At 36.0% G+C, this 22,789-nt stretch overlaps 2 protein-coding genes across 3 annotated transcripts in view; both read left to right on the top strand.

Annotated features, from left to right (window-relative positions):
* Znf774 (zinc finger protein 774) overlaps window positions 1–22,789 on the top strand; it is a 596,184-nt gene that overhangs the window by 444,725 nt on the left and 128,670 nt on the right.
* The window catches only part of Sec11a (SEC11 homolog A, signal peptidase complex subunit), a 38,925-nt gene that overhangs the window by 6,437 nt on the left and 9,699 nt on the right, over window positions 1–22,789 (top strand). For both annotated transcript variants that reach the window (XM_071608584.1, XM_027920157.2), the window contains exons 2-3: window positions 10,738–10,847; window positions 18,803–18,952. In XM_071608584.1, the coding sequence (XP_071464685.1) occupies window positions 10,738–10,847; window positions 18,803–18,952 (260 nt within the window). The remainder of the gene's footprint in view (window positions 1–10,737; window positions 10,848–18,802; window positions 18,953–22,789) is intronic.

Consider the following 22,789-nt stretch of genomic DNA (forward strand, 5'->3'; position numbering starts at 1 on the left):
TTTATTTTGGGACAGGATCTCATTAAGTTGTTCTTGCTGGCATTGTACTTATGATCCTCTTGCCTTAGCCTCTTGAGTAACTTGTGCCATCACTCATGACCTACTTTTTTCTTCTTGAAATCAATTTTTATTTTCATCAAAATATTATATATACTTATATACAAGAGATATATAATAAAAAACAGCAATATTCTAGCTATAGCAGAATTTTCTTTATTTTTTATTTTTTATTTTTTTAATTGTAGATGGATACAATACCTTTATTTTATTTTGTTTATTTTTATGTGGTGCCGGGGATCAAACCCAGTGCCTCACGCATGCTAGGCAAGTGCTCTACCACTGAGCCACAACCCCAGCCCAACATTTTCATTTCTTACAATTGTTTTTTTCTGGTTTACCCCCATGTATCTAAAAACTAATTGTTTATCTTGTTTCATAATAGGTAGTTAATACATGAGGTTAAAAATTTTATGATGATGTATTTAGCTTTCTTATACTTGCCTGAACCTCCCCCAAACAAGCCACAGCACCTGACTTGTTTTTCTTAACTTTTATGTGGGAGCCTTAGATGGGCATCAGAGGATTGCTATCACCAGGAATTGAGCAATGAATATTTAATATAAAACATTGTTAACTAAGGGCTGGGAATGTATCTCAGTGGTAGAGTGCTTGCCTAGCATGTGTGAAGCCCTGGGTTCAATCCCCAACATTGGGGGGGGGGGGAGTTAAATAGTAAAAGATACTTCACTACAAGAAAGGTAAAAGAGAACTCTTAAGGGGTTTAGAGGTATCATAGGCAGAAAATAGCATTACCCAGTAGGATAAGGAAAGAGCTAACAAAGTACTTTCCTACAACCACCCTTCCTAAACTGAGATTTAGACCTCTTTGAAGAAGATGTGTAACTGCCACAGGAATTTGCAACCTGTTATTGCTTGGCAGTGACATTTGACAGATTAGTAAGCTGGATCTGGTTCAGATTAGTAAGCTGGATCTGGCCTAATGAGAAGCTGAGAAATTTGCCAGAGACTGGGTAGTATCTAGAGCCCAACTATGATGTTCCCTGAGGTGAGCACTACTAGGCTCCTAGACACAGATCCACTACTACTGTGTCGTATATAAATACCACTGGAACCAGGAGAATCCCCTTACTCCCTCTGTTGCCTAGCAGTGGCCCTTCAGCGCTCCCCCCCCCCACTTTTTTTTTTGGCAGTAATAGGGATTGAACCCAGTGACACTCTACCACTAAGTTATGTTCCCAACCTCTCTACCCTCTCCACTGCTTTTTTTTTGAGACAAGGTCTCACTAAGTTGCCCAGGTTGGCCTTGAACTTGGGCACCTCCTCTTCAGCCTCCCAAATTGGTGGGAATCCAGGTGTGCCCCACCTTTTATTAATAAAACCTGACATTGTTTAACCAGCTGGCAAAGGAGAATGTTATAAAATCACCTCAAGTAACACTTACAAGGGTGTATTTGAAGTTGAGAGAGAATAAGTTGATAACTGGCCTACCTCCACTGTTCTTTCACACAAGATTTTTGAAGGCTGTGGAGGACATAGTAAGACATTTTACAATCTTGTGCTTACTACTGTGGTTTAGTTGCCATAAAATACGTTTTGTGATCAAAAGCAGTTTGCTTGGGACACTGTGATGCAGAATAAGGCCTTCCATAACGTTATGAATGGTGATTTTGATAGGAACACTGAGGACAAGGAAGCGTGCCATCAGGCTTCATGATCAATTCTGAGGTTGTAATATCATAGCTGTCTACTTTGGGTTGGTGCTAGGTGATTTATGTAGAAACATAGAAACCAGGTCTAGAGTCTTCCATAGTCATCTGGGAACTCCCTGTGAGATAGTAAATGCAGGGTGAGGGAGGAAGCTCTCTCTGTAGTAAGGTTAGGAACCATGGGTAGAATGCATAGTGTTAACAAAAACAACCTAAAATGTAAACCCTTTCAACTCAGGGTCTTGTGCATGCCAGGGAAATGCTGTACCACTGAGTTATAACCTCTAAAGCTATAAAAATTCCCTCTATGTCCACTGTATTAGGCATATCCCACACTTTTTACAATGTTGTATTTTTATTCAGTTCAAATACTTTCTAATTTCCAATTTCTTCTTTTACCATTAGTTATCTAGAAATGTGTTATTTGATTTCTGAATATTTGGGATTGTTCAGATGTCTTTCTATTATTGATTTTCATTCCATTGTAAACAGAGAATACACTTTGTATAATTTACATTATATAATTGAGATTTGTTTTGTAGTCCTGATGGTCTGTCTTGGTAAATGTTCTGTATGTACTTAAAAGGAATTTAATATGCGTTTGCTGGTGTTGGGTGTTGAGCTGAATGTTCTGTAAACATCAATTAAGTCAAGTTGATTGGAAGTGTTGTTCAAATCTTTTATATCCTTATTGATTTTCTGTTTTCTTGCTGTATCAGTTACTAACAGAGTGGTTTTGAAATTTCTGACTATAACTGGGCACGGTCGCACCCGCCTGTAATCCCAGCAGCTCAGGAGGCTGAGACAGGAGGATTCAAAGCCAGCCTCAGCAACAGTGAGGTGCTAAGCAACTCAGTGAGACCCTATATCTAAATAAAAAATACAAAATAAAACTGGGGATGTGGTGCAGCGGTAGAGTATCCCTGAATTCAATCCTCAATATCCAAAAAAAACAGAAAAGAAATTTCTGACTATAAAAATTCCTATATTTGCTGTATTTTGAAGCTAAGTTGTTTGTTACATAAGCATTTAAGATTGTTATATCCTCATGGACAAACTTACTTTTTTATCATTATGAAATGACCACCATTGTCCCTGGTAATATTTTTTTGCAGAAAAATCTTTGTATGATATTAATGCAGCCACTGCTGCTTTCTTTTTCCTTACTTATTTATTTTTGCAGTACTGAGAATTAAACCCAGGGACAAACTTTCACTGAACTACACCCCTGGCTCAATTTATTTGTTTTTTTATTTTTGATTTATTTTTTAGTTATAGGTAGACACAATTTTTTTTTAAGAGAGAGAGAGAGAGAATTTTTTAATATTTATTTTTTAGTTCTCGGCAGACACAACATCTTTGTTTGTATGTGGTGCTGAGGATCGAACCCAGCCGCACACATGCCAGGCTAGCAAGCTGCTGCTTGAGCCACATCCCCAGCCCACACAATATTTTTATTTTATTTTTATGTGGTGCTGAGGATCGAACCCAGTGCCTCACACGTGGTAGGCAAGTGCTGTACCTCTGAGCCACAACCCAGCCCTATTTTTTGTTTTGAGACAGGGTATTGCTATTGAACCTGGCCTCAAACTTGTGGTCCTCCTGCCTCAGCCTCCCAAGTCATTGGATTACAGGCAAGACCACCACAATTGACTTCTTTCAGTACTTAAAGGTTTTGCTCTATGTCTTCTGGCTTTTGATGCTTTCAAAGAGAAGCTGATGTTTTTTATCATTGTTTCTTTTTACATATTTTTTTCTTGCTTTTTATTTATTTATTTATTTTGATGCTGAGCACTTTGTCACTGAGCTACATCCCCAGCTTTTTTTACTTTTTATTTTGAGACAGGGCCTGGCAGAATTGCTGAGGCTTGCTTTGAACTTGTAATCCTCCTTCCTCAGCTTCCCAAGTTGCTGGGATCAGAGGCATGCACCACCCGACCTAGCCAATGTTCTTTTTATCAATGATTTTAAGCAGTTTGATGATCATGTGTTTTGTTATAATTTTCCTCATGTTTCTTTTGCTTGTTGTTTGCTGTGCTTCTTGAATTGGTGGGTTTATGGTCTTAGTCAAATTTGGATAAATTTTGTTTATGATTTCTTCAATTTTTTTTTTCTGTCTTACCCCTCCTGGGGAATCCAATTACATTATGTTAGACTGCTTGATATTATTTTTCAATTGCTTTGTTCCCTTTTTTCCGATCTTTTTTTTCCTTTCCTAATCACTTTTTTATTTGAGATTATTTCTATTGCTGTGACTTCAAATTGCTAAACTTTTCTGTGGTATCTAATCTGCTATTTTACTTGTGTAAGTTTTATTTCAGACATTGCGTTTTTTAATTTGCAGAAGTTTGATTTATGTCTTTTTTTTTTTTTTAATACCAGGGATTACCCAGCAGCACTTAACCACTGAGTCACATCCCCAGCCCTCTTTTATTTGATGATAATGATGATGATGATGATGATGATGATGATTTCTGAGACAGGGTCTCACTAAATTGCTGAGGCTGAACTTGATCTTGGGATCCTCCTGCCCCAGCCTTCTGAACCGCTGGAATTACAAGCATATGCCACTGTGCCCTGCTGTCTTGGATATTCATTTCTTTCTCTACTTAACATGCTCAATCTTTTTCTGAACATGCTATTTTAATGTCCTTGTTTACTAGTCCTACCACCTCAGTCATTTCTGGGTCTGTTTCCATTGATTTTTCTCATCTGGGTCATATTTGCTATTCTCTTTGCATGTCTGGTTTGTTTTTGTTTTGTTTTGCACTGCAGGGGTTGGAACCCTAGGGCCTCACACATGCTAGGCAAGTGCTTTACCACTCAGCTATTGCTCCAACCTTCATCTGGTAATTTTTTATTGGTTGCCCAACTTTGTGAATTTTACCTTTTTGGGTACTAGATATTTTCATGTTTGCATAAATATTCTTGAGCTTTATTCAGAGATGTAGGCAGGTTACTTGGAAACAGTTTAGTCCTTTCAAGGCTCTTTTGAACCTTAGGTAGATTCAGAGCAGCCTTTAGTCTAGGAGTACCATAAGTGACTAAAATCTTTCTGCATATTCTATTGAAAGCCCCATCTGTTAAGATTTCCACTCCAGCTGGTAGAAGCAAACTATTCCTACCCCATGTGAGCTTTGAGATTTATTCTGTCTGTTCCTTTTAAATGGTTTAAATCCTCAGTTTCCTCACATGCATGCACTGATCATCACCTAGTCCAAGACTTGAGAAGAAACCCTCTGCAGATCTCTGTGTAGTTCTTATTTCTGCACTGTTTTGTAGTCTCTAGATGCCTTTACCTCCTTGAATTACCATTTCTTTTCCTTTTTTGATACCAAGGATTGAACCCAGGAGCACTCAACACTGAGCCACATCCTCAGTCCCTTTATTGTATATTATTTAGAGACCGGGTCTCACCAAGTTGCTAAGGGCTCACTTAAGTTATGGAGGCTGGCTTTGAGTTCATGACTCTCATGCCTCATCCTCCCAAGCCACTGGAATTAAAGGTGTTTGCCACTGTTCCTCGCTATAAACTACCATTTCTTTATCCTTCAAGTAAACTACTGAGCTCTGTCCTGTGGTCTGGAAATTGTATTTGGTCTATAGGTTAGAGCAACTAGTCTCCCCCTGTTAGTTTCTGCTTTCTAAGTAATCACAGCCATATGCTACCTGGACACAGCCACATGTCCAATGCCTGAAACCCTTGTTTTATATGTTTTGCTCGGTGTTTTAGTTATTTTAGGCAGGTAGGTGAATTTGGCTAAAACAGCATATTTTTGAGATTCACCTATATTGAATGTATCAATTCATTCCTTTCTATTCCTGAGTAGTGTTTGATTATCTGGAAATATTGCAGTTCATTTACTCACTGTTGATGGACACTTGAGTTATTTCAACATTGAGGCTATTGGGTTCAAGTGATTCTCCTGCCTCAACCTCACAATTAATTGGAATTACAGGCACAAGTCACCTTACCTGGGCTGATGGGTCAGATTTTTGAAAGATGCAGCGTACATTTATTTATTTGTTTATTTGGTGCTCAGAAATGAGCCCAGAGCCTTGTATATGCTAAACACACTCTACCACTGAGCTACACCCTCAACCCAGATTTTTAAAAAATTAAATTTAAATTTACTTTACTATTATTGATATTATGCTTGTTTAAAAAGGATTTTTAAAAATTATCACTTAAGGTACATGCTGGGGTCTTTGGTGATTTTATTGGGTCACAGTAAAAGTAGGTATCCTGAGCTTACTTCAATTTTGCCAGCACCACAAGTTTCACAGTTTCTAAATACTCCTGTTCCTGTGAGTTAGAAAACAGAATTGTGTTTATAGATTAATGGTTTCTTAGTTTGAGGTCTTAAAATAAATGGAATTTAAGACTTACACAAACTACTGTTTTGTAGTCTAAAACACATTTTTGCTTCCATGGTCAATACTATCTTTGCTTGAAATTGCCATAAGTCTAAGTTTTGTGAAAATATTCTATATGTTTTTGTTTTTTACACTGCTAGGAATTGAATCCAGGGCCTCATACCTGCTAGACAAGCACTCTACCACTGAACTTTGTCCCTTGCTCCCAAATATCCTATGTATTGAACTTCACATAATCTCTTAAAAGAATTGGAAACATAATGGTATGTTTGATAACTGTAGTAGATATAACTGGATATAATTTCCAGATTATGGACTATTAAATTATAGTATTTTAATTAATCTCAGCTATTTTTTTTAAAGATAGAGAGAGAGAGAGAGAATTTTAATATTTATTTTTTAGTTTTCGGCGGACACAACATCTTTGTTTGTATGTGGTGCTGAGGATCAAACCCGGGCTGCACGCATGCCAGGCGAGCGCGCTACCACTTGAGCCACATCCCCAGCCCATAATCTCAGCTATTATTTGGCTGAATTTTTTTGTCTTATAATAGAGGGTTTTTTGTTTGTTTGTTTGTTTGTTTGTTTTTGGTACCAGGGATTGAACCCAGGGGTGCTTAACCACTGAGCCACATCCCCAGCTCTTTTTTAATTTTGTTTTTTTAAATAATATTGATAAAGGGTCCCGCTAAGTTGCTGTGGTTGACTTTGAACTTATGATCTTCCTGCCTCGGCCTTTCAAGCGGCTGGGATAACAGGCATATGCCACTGCACCCACCTCATTGGTTTTAATAATATTGTTTTTAGTTTCACCTTGAACATTGAGGAACATACTGTTCTAGTCACTTCTTAGAAAACAATAATAGGGCTATTCAATTCTGTGGTTGTTATTCTACACATGTCACAATGTCTTATTAATAGTTAGCTTGATGTGGTCAAATGGTATGAGTTTAAGTAGCTGCCACTTTATTTCTGCCAATACCAGATAAAACCTTTTTCTGATAATATACATTCATAAGCATTCAGATGTAGTGGTAAAGAAAGCAGGTACTAGAGGGGCAGTAAGTTTCACTTTTTTTTTTTTTTCCTACTTTTAAAAAATAAGTTTGACTTTTGAGTGAAGATCATTGGCAGGAAAAGAGGAGGAAAAAGAAAGGGAGTAGAGTATAATACTTTTCAAACTGTTTTTTAGATAGGGTATTTGTTTTAGCAAATAATATGCTTCTTTCTAAGTTTTTGCCCATAGATTGACTTAGCAGTGTAATACACAGGCACCTTTTAATGAACATACCAGTTAAACACAGTGAGGGACATTTAACTTTTGTATGAAAGGTGAAGAGGATGTGGTCTGGGGTTGTAGAACATATGCCTAGTGTGTGCAAGGCCCTGGCTTTCCATCCCTAGTACCATTTTTAAAAAGAAGCCAGGCATGGTGGCAGCGCCCATAATTTCAGTAGCCTAGTAGGCTTGGCAGGAGGAATGCTAGTTCAAAGCCAGCAATTTAGTGAGGTTCTATGCAACTTTGTGAGACCCTTTACCAAAATTTTAAAAAGGGGGGCTGGGGTTGTGGCTCATCAATAGAGCACTTGCCTTGCACATGCGGGGCGCTGGGTTCAATCCTCAGCACCACATAAAAAATAAAATAAAATTTTAAAAAGGGCTGGGGATGTGATTCAGTGGTTAAGCACCCCTGGGTTCAATCCCTGGCACCCCCCTAAAAAAAAAGAAGAGGAGGAGGATCTTGATAAATTTCACAATAATGATTCTATAGTAAATGTAGCATGACATGTCTAAGGAAAAGGTTAAATATGGATGGGATAATGAGTTCCTTGCCAGAGATATAGGAAATTATAAAATTTATGTCATTTATTTTTCACTTAAAAGATAAATCATTGGAATAGGGGTGTAGCTCTGTGGTAGAACGCTTGCCTAGCTCAAGCATGGCCCTGGATTCAATCCTCAGCACTGCAAAAAAATTAAATAAATGATTACAGAGGGCACAATGGAGTGCTTCTGTGGTCCCAGCTACTCTGGAGACTGAAGCAGGACAACCTGGCCACCCTGGGCAACAAAGCCAGTCTCAAAATTAAAAAAAAGTAATCTTTTTGGGTATCTTATTAAGTAACTCTTCTGACAGTTCTATGTCTCAATCTTTCTGAAGACAAAAAGTTTTCCTCAACACAATATACTTGACTTGATAGGGGTGTAACTATTTTGATTTCTTATTTGTTTTACTGTGTATTTTTATGTTCATTTTATGAGGAAATATTAATATGTTTGATTATGGGATGTTGCCATAGGCCCTGCTTAGAATAGCATATGTGGTCCATGCAGGTATTGTGTTTTAAAAATCTGGCTGATTCTGAATTCTAAAACATATCTGATCTCCCAAGGATTTTGAATAAGGGATTATGGAACTAAACTTCCTAGTTTTTGTAAAATCCCCCAACCCCTCCCTCAGAGGTTCTGGATTGGGGCCTACAACCTATCATTTACAAATTGGTATTATAAATGATATTTTTTGTATGGAAAGTTGAAAAATGAAGACTAAGCTGAATTCATGATTTTTTACCCCTGGTTGACCATGGTTACTTCTCAGAAGCTAGTTTTCTTCCTTTTATCATCTCTCCCTCCACTTCCTGAAATTAGTCATCTGAATAAAAAGATTGGTTTTATCTTTTTGAAAGCCTCCATCTTGAAGAGATGGTATTAGTTGCTGCTCTTTCTGCCAGTTGCTTTGCAGTCATCAGTACCTCATTTAGCCTCTCTGTGCCTCAATTTTCTCAACTAGAAGGGAAGGTGTCAGACTGGTCAGATGACTTATATGTTCCTACTATTCCATTATTCAGGGAACAGCAAATATTTCCGAATGTATCTTAGAAAATGTCCATGTATTCTTTGTGGATGATGTTTGTTAATTATACTGATATAGTATGTTATTCATGTTAATTGGAATGCCAGAAAAATTGTATCCTGGCTATCAGTATGGACTTAAGAAAATAAACAGTTTATTTATCTATGTGTTTTTATTGCTGGGGATTGAACTTAGGGCTTTGTGCATGCTAAATATGTGCTCTGTCACAGATCCACACCTCTAGACCCTTAAGCAGTTATATTTGAGTAGGTAATACTTGCATAAAGTAGAAACTTTAAAAACATGAAACTATGTATAAGAAGGTATTTCCCTTCCACTCTGACTCCTAGTCTCTCTTCCCAGAGGCAGCCACTCTCCCCAGTTTGTTTATTTTTATGTGGTGCTGAGGATCAAACCTAGTGCCTCACGTGTGCGAGCAAGCACTGGGCCATTGAGCTACAGCCCCAGCCCTCTAGAGATTCTTGTTTTGTTTTTTTTTTTTTAATTTATATATATATGTATGTATGTATGTGTGTGTGTGTATATATATATATATATATATATATATATACACACACACACACACACACACACATATTAGTTGTAGATGGACACAATATTTTTATTTTATTTATTATTTTTATGTGGTGCTGAGGATCGAACCCATGCCTCGCACTTGCTAGGCAAGCTCTCTACCACTGAGCCACAACCTCAGCACCTCTAGAGATTCTTGATAAGAATAAGTAAAAATAATTTGTGTGTGTGTGTGTGGTACTGGGAATTGAACCCAGGAGTGCTCTTCATCTGAGCTATATCCCCAGACCTTTTTTTATTTTATTTTATTTTGATACACGGTGTCACTGAGTTGCCCAGGCTGACCTTAAATTTGTTATCCTTCTGCCTCAGCCTTGAAGTAGTTAGGATTACAGGCATGAGCCTATATTATATATATTTTTGAAACTTGTTTTTGAACTTTATATTGTGAATGCTTTTTCAGGCCCATATTTCAGTCCTACATTTAAGAATCTTTGTAATCTGACCTTAATATGCTTTGTCAGATTTCTCTAGTATTTTCCAGCACCATTCTTTCATTTCTTGAAATATTTGCCTTGGGATACATTTATCCTCTCTACGTTTACCAATTTTCTAATCTTGCCCCAACACACTTAGCTCACTTGAAATGCCTTTCTGTTCTATTTGCTTATTCAAGTCATAAAAACTTTAGGTTTGTAGAGTAGTGGAAATTTAGTAAGACAGAGACTGGTCTTCAAGGCTTAACTATGTGTCTGATAAGCTTAGAACTCTATGAAGTCTTTTCTCTCTGAGTTTTCTCAAGTATAAAATGAGGAAGTGGAGTTAAATGTTGTTGACTATCTTGTGGTTGTCAAGGAAGAAGTACTATAGAAAATTAAGTTCTAAAGTTCAGAAGCAAAGCTACATTACTGTCACTGTTAGTGCATGTGGATGCTGTTGAATTTAAGCTAAGTTATTATGAAGCCCAAATGAAATAGTTTATGTGAAAAGTTCTGAAAATATTATGTTGTAATAAAGGTGTAATTAGTGTTTTAGTAAACAAAATGGAGCAGGGTACTTTAGGTGAGAGGAGGATTGTTCTGGGATGCTCAGGGTTTAATTATTATAGTATTTTAAAGAATGTCTCAGAACTTCAGCTGCCCTAAGGGTACTACTTGAAACTTTTAAATTAATGGATACTACTTTCACTTGCTTTCCTGGTTGGGGATAATAGTGGATCTGATTTGTTCTCTTTTGTTCCTACAGCTGTATTATCAAGTCCTAAATTTTGGAATGATTGTCTCCTCGGCACTAATGATCTGGAAGGGGTTAATGGTAATAACTGGAAGTGAAAGTCCAATTGTAGTGGTGCTCAGGTAACAATTTTTCTTTTCAAGGCATGAAATTGCATGGCATTACTTGGAAAAAATTTGAGATATTGAGTAACTTTTATTTCAGTCCCTTAGAAAAACTCTTTCCCAGAAGAAGGCCTAGAAAAAAATTAGTTACTATTTCTCAATTATGAGAAATTCTCACCTTCTCAGGCACTCCATCAGAACCTTAAAGGGCCCATGACCTTTCTATAGAAGGTTAATATGGGAGGGGTTGGGGCTATAGCTCAGTGGCAGAGCACTTGCCTACCATGTGGGAGGCACTGGATTCCATCCTTAGCACCACATAAAAATAAATAAATAAATAAAATAAAACAATTTTAAAAAAGGATATTATGGTGAGCTTTATTTTTGGTACATCCCTTAATAAAATTTCACTGTACTTTATTTTCCTGAAATTCTGTCGTTCATTCCTTACTTTGATAATTTAGTTGTTGGTTCATTATATTTTATAGTATCTCTAGAAATTAAAAAACTTTTTATGTAGTAAGAAGCATCACTAATTATTTTCTTATTTTCTGTTGACCTTTAAATATCAGTTCTAAACTAGACTGTACGAATTTTGAGGTATTAATTCCATCTTCTAAGGTGAAGATAATACTAAATTTCTTTTTCCACTCTCATCTTTGTATTTATACTCTTAGTGATTTTAAAATCTATTTTAGTATCTCATTTTTGGAGAATTATCAATTATTTAATTGAATTATTATATTCTATCTTATTTTAGGCTTAATTTTATAATCATTTCAAATCTTTTCTGGAAATAATAGAGTACAAATAGAAAATAAATAGAATCATTAACATTATCTATAATGTAGATAATAGTACATTACACTTTTTTCTTAACCACTTTACTGAGGTACAGTTGATATTAAAAAAGCAGTTGTTGTTTTTTTCTTCCCCTTTTTCTTTTTTGCAGTACTAGGAATTTGGACCCAGGAACATGTACTGCTGAGCTACATCCCTAGCCCTTTTTTGTTTTTTATTTTTTTTTTAATTTTTTTATTTTTGGGGGATAGTGGGGATTGAACTCAGGGGCCCTCAACCACAGAGCCACATTCCAGCCCCATTTTATATTTTATTTAGAGACGGGGTCTCACTGAGTTGCTTAGCCCCTCACCGTTGCTGAGGCTGGCTTTGAACTCATGATCCTCCTGTCTCAGCCTCTGGAGCCACTGTGATTATAGGCATGCACCACCACACCCAGCTTGGTTTTTTATTTTGAGGCAGGGTCTTACTAAGTTGCTCAGGCTCTCCATGAACTCGGATCTTTCTGCCTCAGCCTCCCAAATTGCTGGGATTATAGGTGTACACCACCACTCTCAGTTTAACATTACCATTATCAAGATGAACCTGACTATTTTGTTTTCATTTTTTCATACTTCCAGGTTGAAGACATTAGGTCTCTGGTTTATTTTTTACTTTTCAGTACTAGGAATTGAACTCAGAGGTACTTTACTGAGGCGTATCCCCAGCCCCCGCACCCCACACTTTTTTTTTTTTTTTTTTTGAGATATAGTCTTGCTGAGTTGGTGAGGATGGTCTTGAATTTGTGATTCTCCTTTCTCAGCCCCCCGAGTCACTGGGATTATAGATGTACGCCACCATACTGGCTAGGTCTTTGATTTTGTTTTCAACCTTTATTTTATTGCTTTATTTTTATGTGGTGTTGAGGGTTAAACCCAGTGCCTCACACATGCTAGGCAAGTTCTCTACCATTGAGCTACAACCCCAGCTCTAGGTCTCTGATTACTTATACTTGTACTTTAATTCTCTCCTTATTAATCAAATGCAACTATGATTTTAGAGATCCAAAGAAATGTATGAATCTTGTTAGCCAGGAAAACATTTAATGTATTACTCTGTGAGTATAAATCTCTGGCTCTTTGATTGTCCAGCTACAACCTTGGGCAAGTCACTTACTTATTCACTAAACCACAATTTCCTCGTCTATAAAATGATCTCTGGCTCTTTGATTGTCCAGCTACAACCTTGGGCAAATCACTTACTTATTCACGAAACCACAGTTTCCTCATCTATAAAATGAAGGTTAAGTTTTTTGTTTTTTTTTTAAAGAAATAAAGGGGGCTGGGATGTGGCTCAAGTGGTAGCGTGCTCACCTGGCATTGAGTGAGGCACTGGGTTTGACCCTCAGCACCACATAAAAATAGAATAAAGATATTATGTCCACCTAAAACTAAAAAATATATTAAAAAAAAAAGAAATGAAGGTTAAATTTTTTTTTTAAAAGAAATGAAGGTTAGACCTGGGGATGATGTCAGAAGACCTCTCTAGTTCTGAAATTATGTGCCCCTAAATTCCCAGCCTTGAATTCAGTAAGAGAGCTTCAATTTGCAAAGTATTTAAACAACCAACAGAAGGAGAATCCATACTAATTGGCACTCTGGGGAAAAGTTGTAGAGAAAGGGCCAATGAAGCCTTCTTTTGGAGATTCTTCTGGGACTCTTTCAGATTTAGTTCCCTTCAGTGGAGGTGTTTAAGGAAAATCAGCCTCTAAACTGAGGGTACTGGAGTAAACAGGGAATTAGACTAGAGGACCTGCTCAAAATATTGGTGATCCTGAAAGTAGCCTATTCTTCTGTAACTGAAAAATTTGTTTTATGAGTTGGTACTTAAAAGCCACATTTGGACAGTTAGGTAGCTAGGGTGTTTATATATTAATAAGCTTTTTTGTTTGCGAATCTAAGATCAAGAAAAGAAATTAAGAGAGACCAGGTTATATTAGAGAAGACTTTGGTCAAGACTAGAAAGAAAGTAGTCATTAGAGAAAGGTAAAAAATTAAAAAAAATTTTTTTTTCTATGCTGGGAATTGAACCCAGGAACTTATATATGCTGGGTAAGAGCTTTAACACTGAGCTACACTCTAACTCTAGAGGAAGGTAATCTATATGATTACAGGGAGGCCAGGTAGGTTTTACCTGGTCAGGGTTTTGTGTAACTTCAAGGAATATAATTTTTACCTGAAACCAAATATGTCTCAGAGGACTCAGGGTGACTGCATATCCACTTTTAGGATTTTTATTTATTTATTTTTATGTAGTGTTGAGGATCAAACCCAGGGCCTCATGCATGCAAGGCAAGTGCTCTAACACTGAGCTCTACCCCAGCCCCACTTTTAGGATTTTTGTGACGCTTTGGCTATAAAGACACTTCCATATTATTTTATTAACTAAAATTTCAGGTAATATTCAGAACCTAATGTTTTCCTTTATGAAGCATAACTCTGTTTTTAAAAAAATTAACATTTTTTTATATACCTTCTAAAAAATGGTTGCTCAGAAAATTAAAGTAGAACTTTTATATGATCCAGCAATCCCACTATTGGCTATATATCCAAAAGAAGTAAAATCATATGTTGAAGAGACATCTTCAACTCCAGTGTTTATTGCAGCACTGTTCATGGTAATGAAGAAATGGAAACAACTTCAGTGTGTCCATCAACTGAAGAATGGTAAAGAAAATGTGGTACATGTATACAGTGGAATTCTATTCTACCGTAAGGATGAAATCCTGCCATTTGCATGGATAGAGCTGAATGGTCATTGTGTTACATGAAATGACCAGGCACAGAAAGACAACTTCTCATTCAAGTTGAAAGTAAAATACTGGGTAGCAAAGGCTAGGCAGAGTAAGGGAGAGTGAAAGGTGGGGAAAGACTGATCTGTGGGTACTAAGTTATAGTTAGGAGAAATAAATTCTAGTGTCTCATTACATAATTAGGGTGACCATAGATAATGATAATGTACTCTGTATTTCAAAAGGGCAAAAAGAAAGAATTTTGAATGTTTTCACTGTAAGAAATTATGTTTGAAGTGATGTATTAACCCTAATTTGAACATTATACAGCATATACCCATGTCAAAACATGACACCCTGTAAATATGTACAATTGAATGTGTTAATTAAAAAATAAAATTTGGGCTGGGGTTGTGGCTCAAGCGGTAGCACGCTCGCCTGGCATGCGTGCGGCCGGGTTCAATCCTCAGCACCACATACAAACAAAGATGTTGTGCCCGCTGAAAAACTAAAAAAAAAATAAATAAATAAAATGTATCATGATTGATATAATAAATTTAAAAGTATAGTTAAATCAGATAATAGTAAGGTTTGCTAATGATTTATTTAATGTTTAAGAAGTTTTCCCCAACTTGGCACCATGGCACACGCCTATAATCGCAATGCCTCTGGAGACTAAGGCAGGAGGATCTCAAGTTTGGGGCCAGCCTGAGCAAGTTAGACCCTGTCTCAAAAAATAAAAAGGACTGGAGATGTGGGCTCAGTAGTAGAGTACTCCTGGGTTCAATCCCAGTACTACAAGAATAAAAATAAAGCTTTCCCCTGTTAATTATTTAAGAAAATATTTTATTTGTTCTTTTTAGTTATACATGACAGTAGAATGTATTTTGACATATCATACATACATGAAGTATAATTTCCCATTCTAGTGGTTGTACATGATGTGAAGTTACACTGGTCATGTATTCATATATGGACATAAGAAAGTTATGTCCGTTTCCTTCTACTGTCTTTACTATTCCCATCCCCGCTCTCTTCCCTTCGTTCCCCTTTGTCTAATCCAATGAACTTTTCTTCCCTCCTCCTCCCCCCCAGTTTAATTCTCTAATGGTCCTCTTGGACTGGGAATGTAGCTCAGTAGTAGAGCAGTTGCCTAGAATGAACAAAGGACTGGATTCAATCCCCAGCACTACAAAAAATAATAATGAAAGTTTAAATGATCCTCTCACTTCATACTTTCATATATTTTAATTGCTGTATATATCTGAATTCCTAAGTCTGTTTCTCACCCAGCTTGCTTCACTGAAGTCTAGACTCTTGTTTTCACCCCATATTTGGACATCTCTATTTGGATGTTGACCAGGCATTTAAATCTCTACAAAATAAATTTGAAATACATCTCCTTTTCTCAAAACCACTCTCTCATTTCTGCGACTAACACTGCCATCTGTTCAGTTGCCAGTGTTAAAACCTAGGAGTCATTGTTGATTCTTCCTTCTGCCATATCTAATTGGCCACCAAATTTGTTATTTTCCCTCTATCATTTTATAGTTGTTCTCCCTGCTGTTTTTCTATTTTAGGTTGTTGTCATTTCCTGCCTGGGCTGTTGTACTGACCTTTAAAAAAATGCTTTTATAATCAGGAAAAATGTTAATATATTTTTATTATAGGAAATGTTGAAAACATACAAAAAATTAGATGGAACTGTCACTCGTAATTCTGAGATATAATTAACTGTTAACTTTTTAGTCTTTTTATGTATATTTTTAATATAATTGAGGTAATTGTCTATGTGCATCCTTTGTCTAAAAATGTCTATTTTTTCTCATTATTTGCCTATATCCATTTTTACAAAGAAGTGGGTTTTTTTGTTTTTATTGTGTTGTTGGAAATTGAACCCAGGGTCTGGAACTTGAGTTCCTCCAGCCTCAGCCTTCCAAGTAGCTGGGGCTACAGGCCTGTGCCATTATGCCCAGCTACAAAGAGGTTTTTTTTTTTTTTAAATATTTATTTTTTAGGTGTAGGTGGACACAACACAATGCCTTTATTTTTATGTGGTGCTGAAGATCAAACCCGGGTCCCGCCTGTGCGAGGAGAGTGCTCTACTGAGCACTCTACTGCTGAGCCACAATCCCAGCCCACTACTAAGAGTTTTAAGTGATACTTTTAACAGTTACCAAGTGTTCCAATTACAGTAACAACTAAGCATTCATTTATAATAATAACCTAGAAAGTTGTTCTCCCAATCTGTCTTATCATTTTTCCAGTTTGCTTATTAATTTAAAAATATTTGTGTGTCTTCTATATACTGTATAACTTCTGAGATGATTTTTCTTTAATGTAAATACAATTATGGTACTCCCTGCTTAAAATTCTAGAGTGGTTCAGAGGCAATTTAGCTTAGCAAGACTTGATTATATGGGATTTCTTTAAATCAAATCTCACCCTTCTCATTTTATTGATGTATAACTTCTTGGACTTTTATAAGCATCAGCCTTCCCATCTGTAAGTTGGAATAATTATAGTACCTATATCATAAAGCTGTTTTAAAGAATTGCTTTAAAAAGACTTAGAATAGCACTTTGTATATAAGGGCCCAATAAAGACAAGCTATTCAACCAGAGCAGCTCAAATTTTATCTGTTTTATTTATATACTTTTTCAGGTAAGGTTTTATTTGAAGAAAAAGTGTCACTAATTTTAAAAATTAATCAAAGTGAAACTTTGAAGTTTTTGTGTCTAGAATATCTTCTCTAATGTTTTCACCAGACACGCATTCCTTCTGACTGGATATTTGCCGAAGAAGAGAACTCACTGCTCCTCAAGGAACCTGAACAAGAGCTTTAATAACAAACGTACAAAAACCCATGTTCTTAGTGGTTTCCAAATTTTGTTATGCATTGGAATCGGTGGGATCTGAAAAATGATACCTACCTCCCATTTCCAGGCATTCTGGTATAAATGGTTTGGTGTTTGACCTGGACATGTTTTTTTTTTTTTTTTTTTTTAAAGTTCTCTAGGTCATTCCAATGTGCAGTAAAGTTTGGGAATCACTTCCATTGTTCCCTTGTTTAGAGGAACGGAATTCTTCAAACAAAAATGTTTGTACTTTGAAGTTATTTCTGCCCACTATCCCTGGTACTAATAGTTGCATTTAGGAGTGCTCTACTACTGAGCTACATATCTAGCCCTTTTTATTTTTTTATTTTTGACACAGAGTCTTGCTTAGTAGCCCAGGCTGGTCTCAAACTTGTGATCTTCCAGCCTCAGCTCTGAAGTCGCTGGAATTAAAAGCATGCATCATTATGTTCAATGATATTCCTATTTTGAATTTTATTTCTTACCTATTTTAGTCTTACTTCAGAACTATTGAAATTAAAAACTGAAGCTTGTGTCCTGAAATTATACTGATGTGCTATTTTTTCAGAGATGAGATTATTAATTAGTGAAATATTTAAGGACCTTATCAGAACATGGTGTAAGGTAAAACACGTGAGAGTTAAGACTATGTTCTGTAGAATTTTCTTACTTTTTACCATAGAATTGACTAAAAATCTCAGACATAACCACCTTTTTTTTTTCTTGTTTCTCTTTTAAAAATAAATAAATAAATAAATTGGTAACACAGTGTTATCTCTGTAGCTGACAGTTCTTTGACTTGATGAGCTGTTTTTCTCCATGATGGGTTGAGCCCATAAGGTCATCTTGGTCTCTATCTTTATAAAAGGCAAAAGAAGATGATCCAGTTCTCATTTGAATATTTGAATATGTTTAGTGTTTTCAGATGAGGTGGGTATAAGGGCAGTATTTTAAAGTTCATTCTTTTATATTCTGTTTGTCATTTGAAATTTTAAAAGGTTAAGGAATTAGCAACACTGCCCTTTTCAAGACTTAAGCTCCTTTGAATAGAAATGCTTGAAATGGAACTAGTTAGTAAAGACCAATAATTTAAAAATTCTTTATTAGTTCAGGCCATGCCAAAGTCATATGCCTAGGTCATATGCCAAAATCAGAAAGTCTGGGAATGGGAAGCAGGCATCTTTCTTTTTTTTTTTTTTTTTTAAAGATCCCTGTGATTTCAATGTACAGCAAAGTTTTTAATGTTTCTAAAAATGTATTTTAAGAAAAATATGCATTTTGGTGAGATAGTTCTTTTTTTAATATTTATTTTTTAGTTTTAGGTGGTCACAATATCTTTATTATTTTTTTTTACATGGTGCTGAGAATCGAATCCAGTGCCTCACGCATGCTAGGCGAGCACACTACCACTTGAGCCACATCCCCAGCCCCAAGAGATAGTTCTTAAAGTGTTGTGTATAGTAAAAGGTTGATACTTTTGACTTAGTGTTGAATATCTAATTTAAAAAGTAAATTTAACCTCATGCTTTTTCTTTCTCTCCCAGCGGCAGCATGGAACCTGCATTTCATAGAGGAGATCTTCTCTTTCTAACAAATAGAGTTGAAGATCCCATACGAGTGGGAGAAATTGTTGTTTTTAGAATAGAAGGAAGAGAAATTCCTATAGTTCACCGAGTCTTAAAGATTCATGAAAAGTAGGTACACATTATGTCTTTCTCGGTTTTTGTTGTTTGTTTATTTGTTTGGGAGACTGGGGATTGAATGGGGAGGGTACTTGATCCCTGAACTACATCCCCAGACCTTTTTATTTTTTATTTTGAGATAAGGTCTCAATAAATTGCTTAGGGCTATGCTAAGTTGTTGAGACTGGCCTTGAACATGCAATCCTTCTGTCTCAGCCTCCTGAATTGCCAGGATTATAGGCATGTGCCACCATGCTCTGCTCTTTCCTGTTTTTAAACATTTATTAGTGTTTAATTATTATTATTATTATTTTTAGTCTTTAGTTTTGATAGCATAACAATTATTATAGAACAAGAAACCACTGGGCCCAGTCCATTTTTATGAACATCTGAGGATTTGAACATTTGGAAAACTTGAAGTAGTTATTTATTAATTTATTTATTTCCTTGATTTTTCCAGAGGTTTTTCTTGGTTCTTCTCTACTTCCCTGTCAATTAGTAAGCATGGATATAACTCCCATAATCATGATAAAAAATTGATCCTATAAAAATTCTTATGATATAATGGAATAAAGCAGTTCTGATCTTAAAAAAAAAAGAACTATAAGACAATGTAACTATAACATACATTTCAAATAAGTTAGAATAAATTCATCAACTTTTAAAACTCAAAATTTCTGAAGTATGAACTATGTCTTTAAATATAGAATTGTAACATTTTAGAACCAGAAAAGATATTTATAAACCTTTAGATTGTTTTTGTTTGTTTGATATTGGGCATTAAACCCAGTGGCACTTTACCCTGAGCTACATCCCAGCCCTTTTTATGTTGAGACAGGGTCTTGCTGAGTTGCTGAGGCTGGCCTTAAACTTGAGGTCCTCCTGCCTCAGCTTCCCAAATTGTTGGAATTTCAGACCTATGCCACCATGCTCAATGTTAGCTCTTTATATTACAGATAAGGCAGTTGAGACACAGAGTGAAATTTTTTCCCTAGATGTTATGCCCCACATCCATCCTGACATGATTCTAAAGGTTTTACAGCTGGGTGGGGTGGTGCACTCCTGTCATCTCAGTGACTTAGGAGGCTGAGGCAGGAGGATGGCAAGTTTGAGGACAGCCTGGGCTGCTTTACAAGACCCTGTTTCAAAATAGAAAGGGCTCAAAATAAAATGAAATAGGATTTTGCTCAGCAGTAAAGGGTCTCTTGGTTCAACCCCTAGTACTGTAAAATAAACAGATAAATAATAAATCAATAAGTAAATAAATAATATATATTTTTTAAAGTTCATCTTGTTTCAGGACAGATTTATTGACAGATAATATGTTAATTACAAGTTCCTTAAATTTTAGAATAATTTTTAACAGAAATCTGAAAATTTTAAGGTGTATGGCACTTATAATCAGGGGTTTTGGGTGATTTATTTTATATTCATGAGATACCCCCAAATTACCATCTTGTTTAGGTAACAGATTCTATTAATTTTCAGAAGTTTTCAGTTTCCTCTTTTGGGGTGATGAAAACACCTGTTGGGATCATGGGTTTTTTTTTTCCTTTTGGTGTTGGCAGTTATTATTTGGTTTAATAGTGTTAACATTGTCTTTAAATGTGAGGTCAGTTGACAACCAAATGTATATAAATATAAGTAAGTTCAGTCTTTAAGAAGTATTATAATATGATAATATTGAACACTGGCATGAGACCAGTTAATTATTTCAAAGGGGAAATTTGGCCATTGGGATGACTGATTTGAGCCCTTAGTTTTGTTTTATTTTGTTTTCTCTTGTATACAGATTCGTTATTCTGCCCCTAATTGGCTTTTGGGGTCTTATTTTTTTCTCATCTTTGAAGTGGTTATTTCTTCCTTCCTAGTGTCACAGTATTGTGATGAATGAATTAAATTTTAATGCTTTTGAGCTCCTTGATGGTAGATCATATTAAATATTTGGTCCCTGTGTTAGCAGGGGAGGAGTCCTATATAAATGTTCCTCCAATCACTATTTTGAGTCAATGAATTGTGAAGTGCTAGAGTATGTCTTAATAGGTCTAATAAGAGCTGTTCACCACCAGAGAATATTTTTTCCACCATTAAGCAGATGGATAGCTATGATTTTTCAAAAAAACTTATTGTGATCTCTCCTGATTACAGGCTAGTAGAGGAAAATTGGTTGTATCTGATTGTTTTGCTGACACATCAAGTCTTTGGAAATAGCCCAGATCAGTAGCATTCCCTTCCTTCCATGCAGAGTTTCGCATTTCCTGTTTGTTTGTTTTTTGTTTTGTCTTCATATCTGATTTCACTTTTCAGCATCTATGCAGTTGATGTGTTTTCCTGGTTGAACTGATTCTTTCTTCCTGATGCTCCTGACTTGGACTATAGCAGCCAGACCCTTCTGTTACCTACCCTCTTTTACCCTCCAAGATTTCTCAGACATTCTTTCACTTACTGAATTGTAAGCTACAGGTTACTTTTCTCTGTATATATTTGCATTTTTTTATTACTGGAATACCATTTTTGATGTGAAGTTTGCACTTAACTGTCTTTGGTGTTTGCAACACCTCCCAATTTAGTTTCATCTGCAGATTTAGTGTCTAGTGAGGCAGTTTCTGACTTAGAATTAAAGTGAATATTAGTCAGTAGAAATTTGAAGCTTATTTTCTTTTCTAGTATAGTGGTTAGCTCAAATACTTGAATTAATTTTAGGCTGGACTATAAAATATGCTTTGCTTTTAGTTAAAAATTTAAATTACTATCAGCCTCATAGTTCTCTAGTAGAATTAAATTAACAGTTTCTGATCAAGCAAGATTCTATTCCTGTATATCCTAGCATGAAGAATTGGGGTGGGGGCTGGGGATGTGGCTCAAGCGGTAGCGCGCTCGCCTGGCATGCATGCGGCCCGGGTTCGATTCTCAGCACCACATACAAACAAAGATGTTGTGTCCACCAAAAACTGAAAAATAAATATCAAAAATTCTCTCTCTCTCTCTCTCTCTCTCTCACCCTCTCACCTCTTAAAAAAAAATGAATTGGGGTGTTTTTTCTTTTAAAGTTAGCTTCTTTTTCTAGTAAAGTAATATATGTTGGTTAGAGAAAGAAAAAAAGAATGGTAATCTACAGAAAGTCATAGATAGCCACTGTTTATGCCTTTATGTATGTTATTTTATATATTGTTTAATACACTTTTTTATATTCTGTTTTTTGAATTTGGAAATTTTCTAACATGCACAGAAGAGTATTATAAACCCCATGTATCTATCACCATTCCCAATAATAATTAATGTGGAACCAATTCTGCCCCATCTACATTCTCTCCTCTTCCCCCTCTCCTATATTATTTTGAATCAAATCTTTGATATCATATCATGTCATGTATAAGCATTTCAGTAAGTATCTACCAAGCTTTACTACTAAACTTTTATAAAACTTAACAATTAGTGTGGTTATGTCACCATAAAGGGTTCTGAAGAGTTTTCTCCAGAAGCAAAGGAGACCTCTATGGGGATCGTCCAGGTACATGACATGTCGACATGTCACAGATTTGGATTTTAGCAGAGTATAGCTTTATTAGAACCAGGCATCATGGCATACACCTGTAATCCCAGGGACCCAGGAGGCTAAGGTAGTAGGATCATAAGTTTGAGGCCAGCTTCAGTAACTTAGCAAGACCTTCTCTCCAAATAAAAAATAAAAAGGTCTGGGAATGTAGCTCAGTTGTAGTCATCCCTAGGTTCAATCCCTGATACCATAAAAAAGCTTCATTAGAAAGTGAAAGCTGAAGATACATTCTGAATGAAGACCACCCTCTGAAGAGTTAAAAATGCTTTGGGGGTCTTGGGTACTTCTTCTTT

Source organism: Marmota flaviventris, chromosome 2, assembly GCF_047511675.1.
Source record: "Marmota flaviventris isolate mMarFla1 chromosome 2, mMarFla1.hap1, whole genome shotgun sequence".
Taxonomy (NCBI): Eukaryota; Metazoa; Chordata; class Mammalia; order Rodentia; family Sciuridae; genus Marmota; species Marmota flaviventris.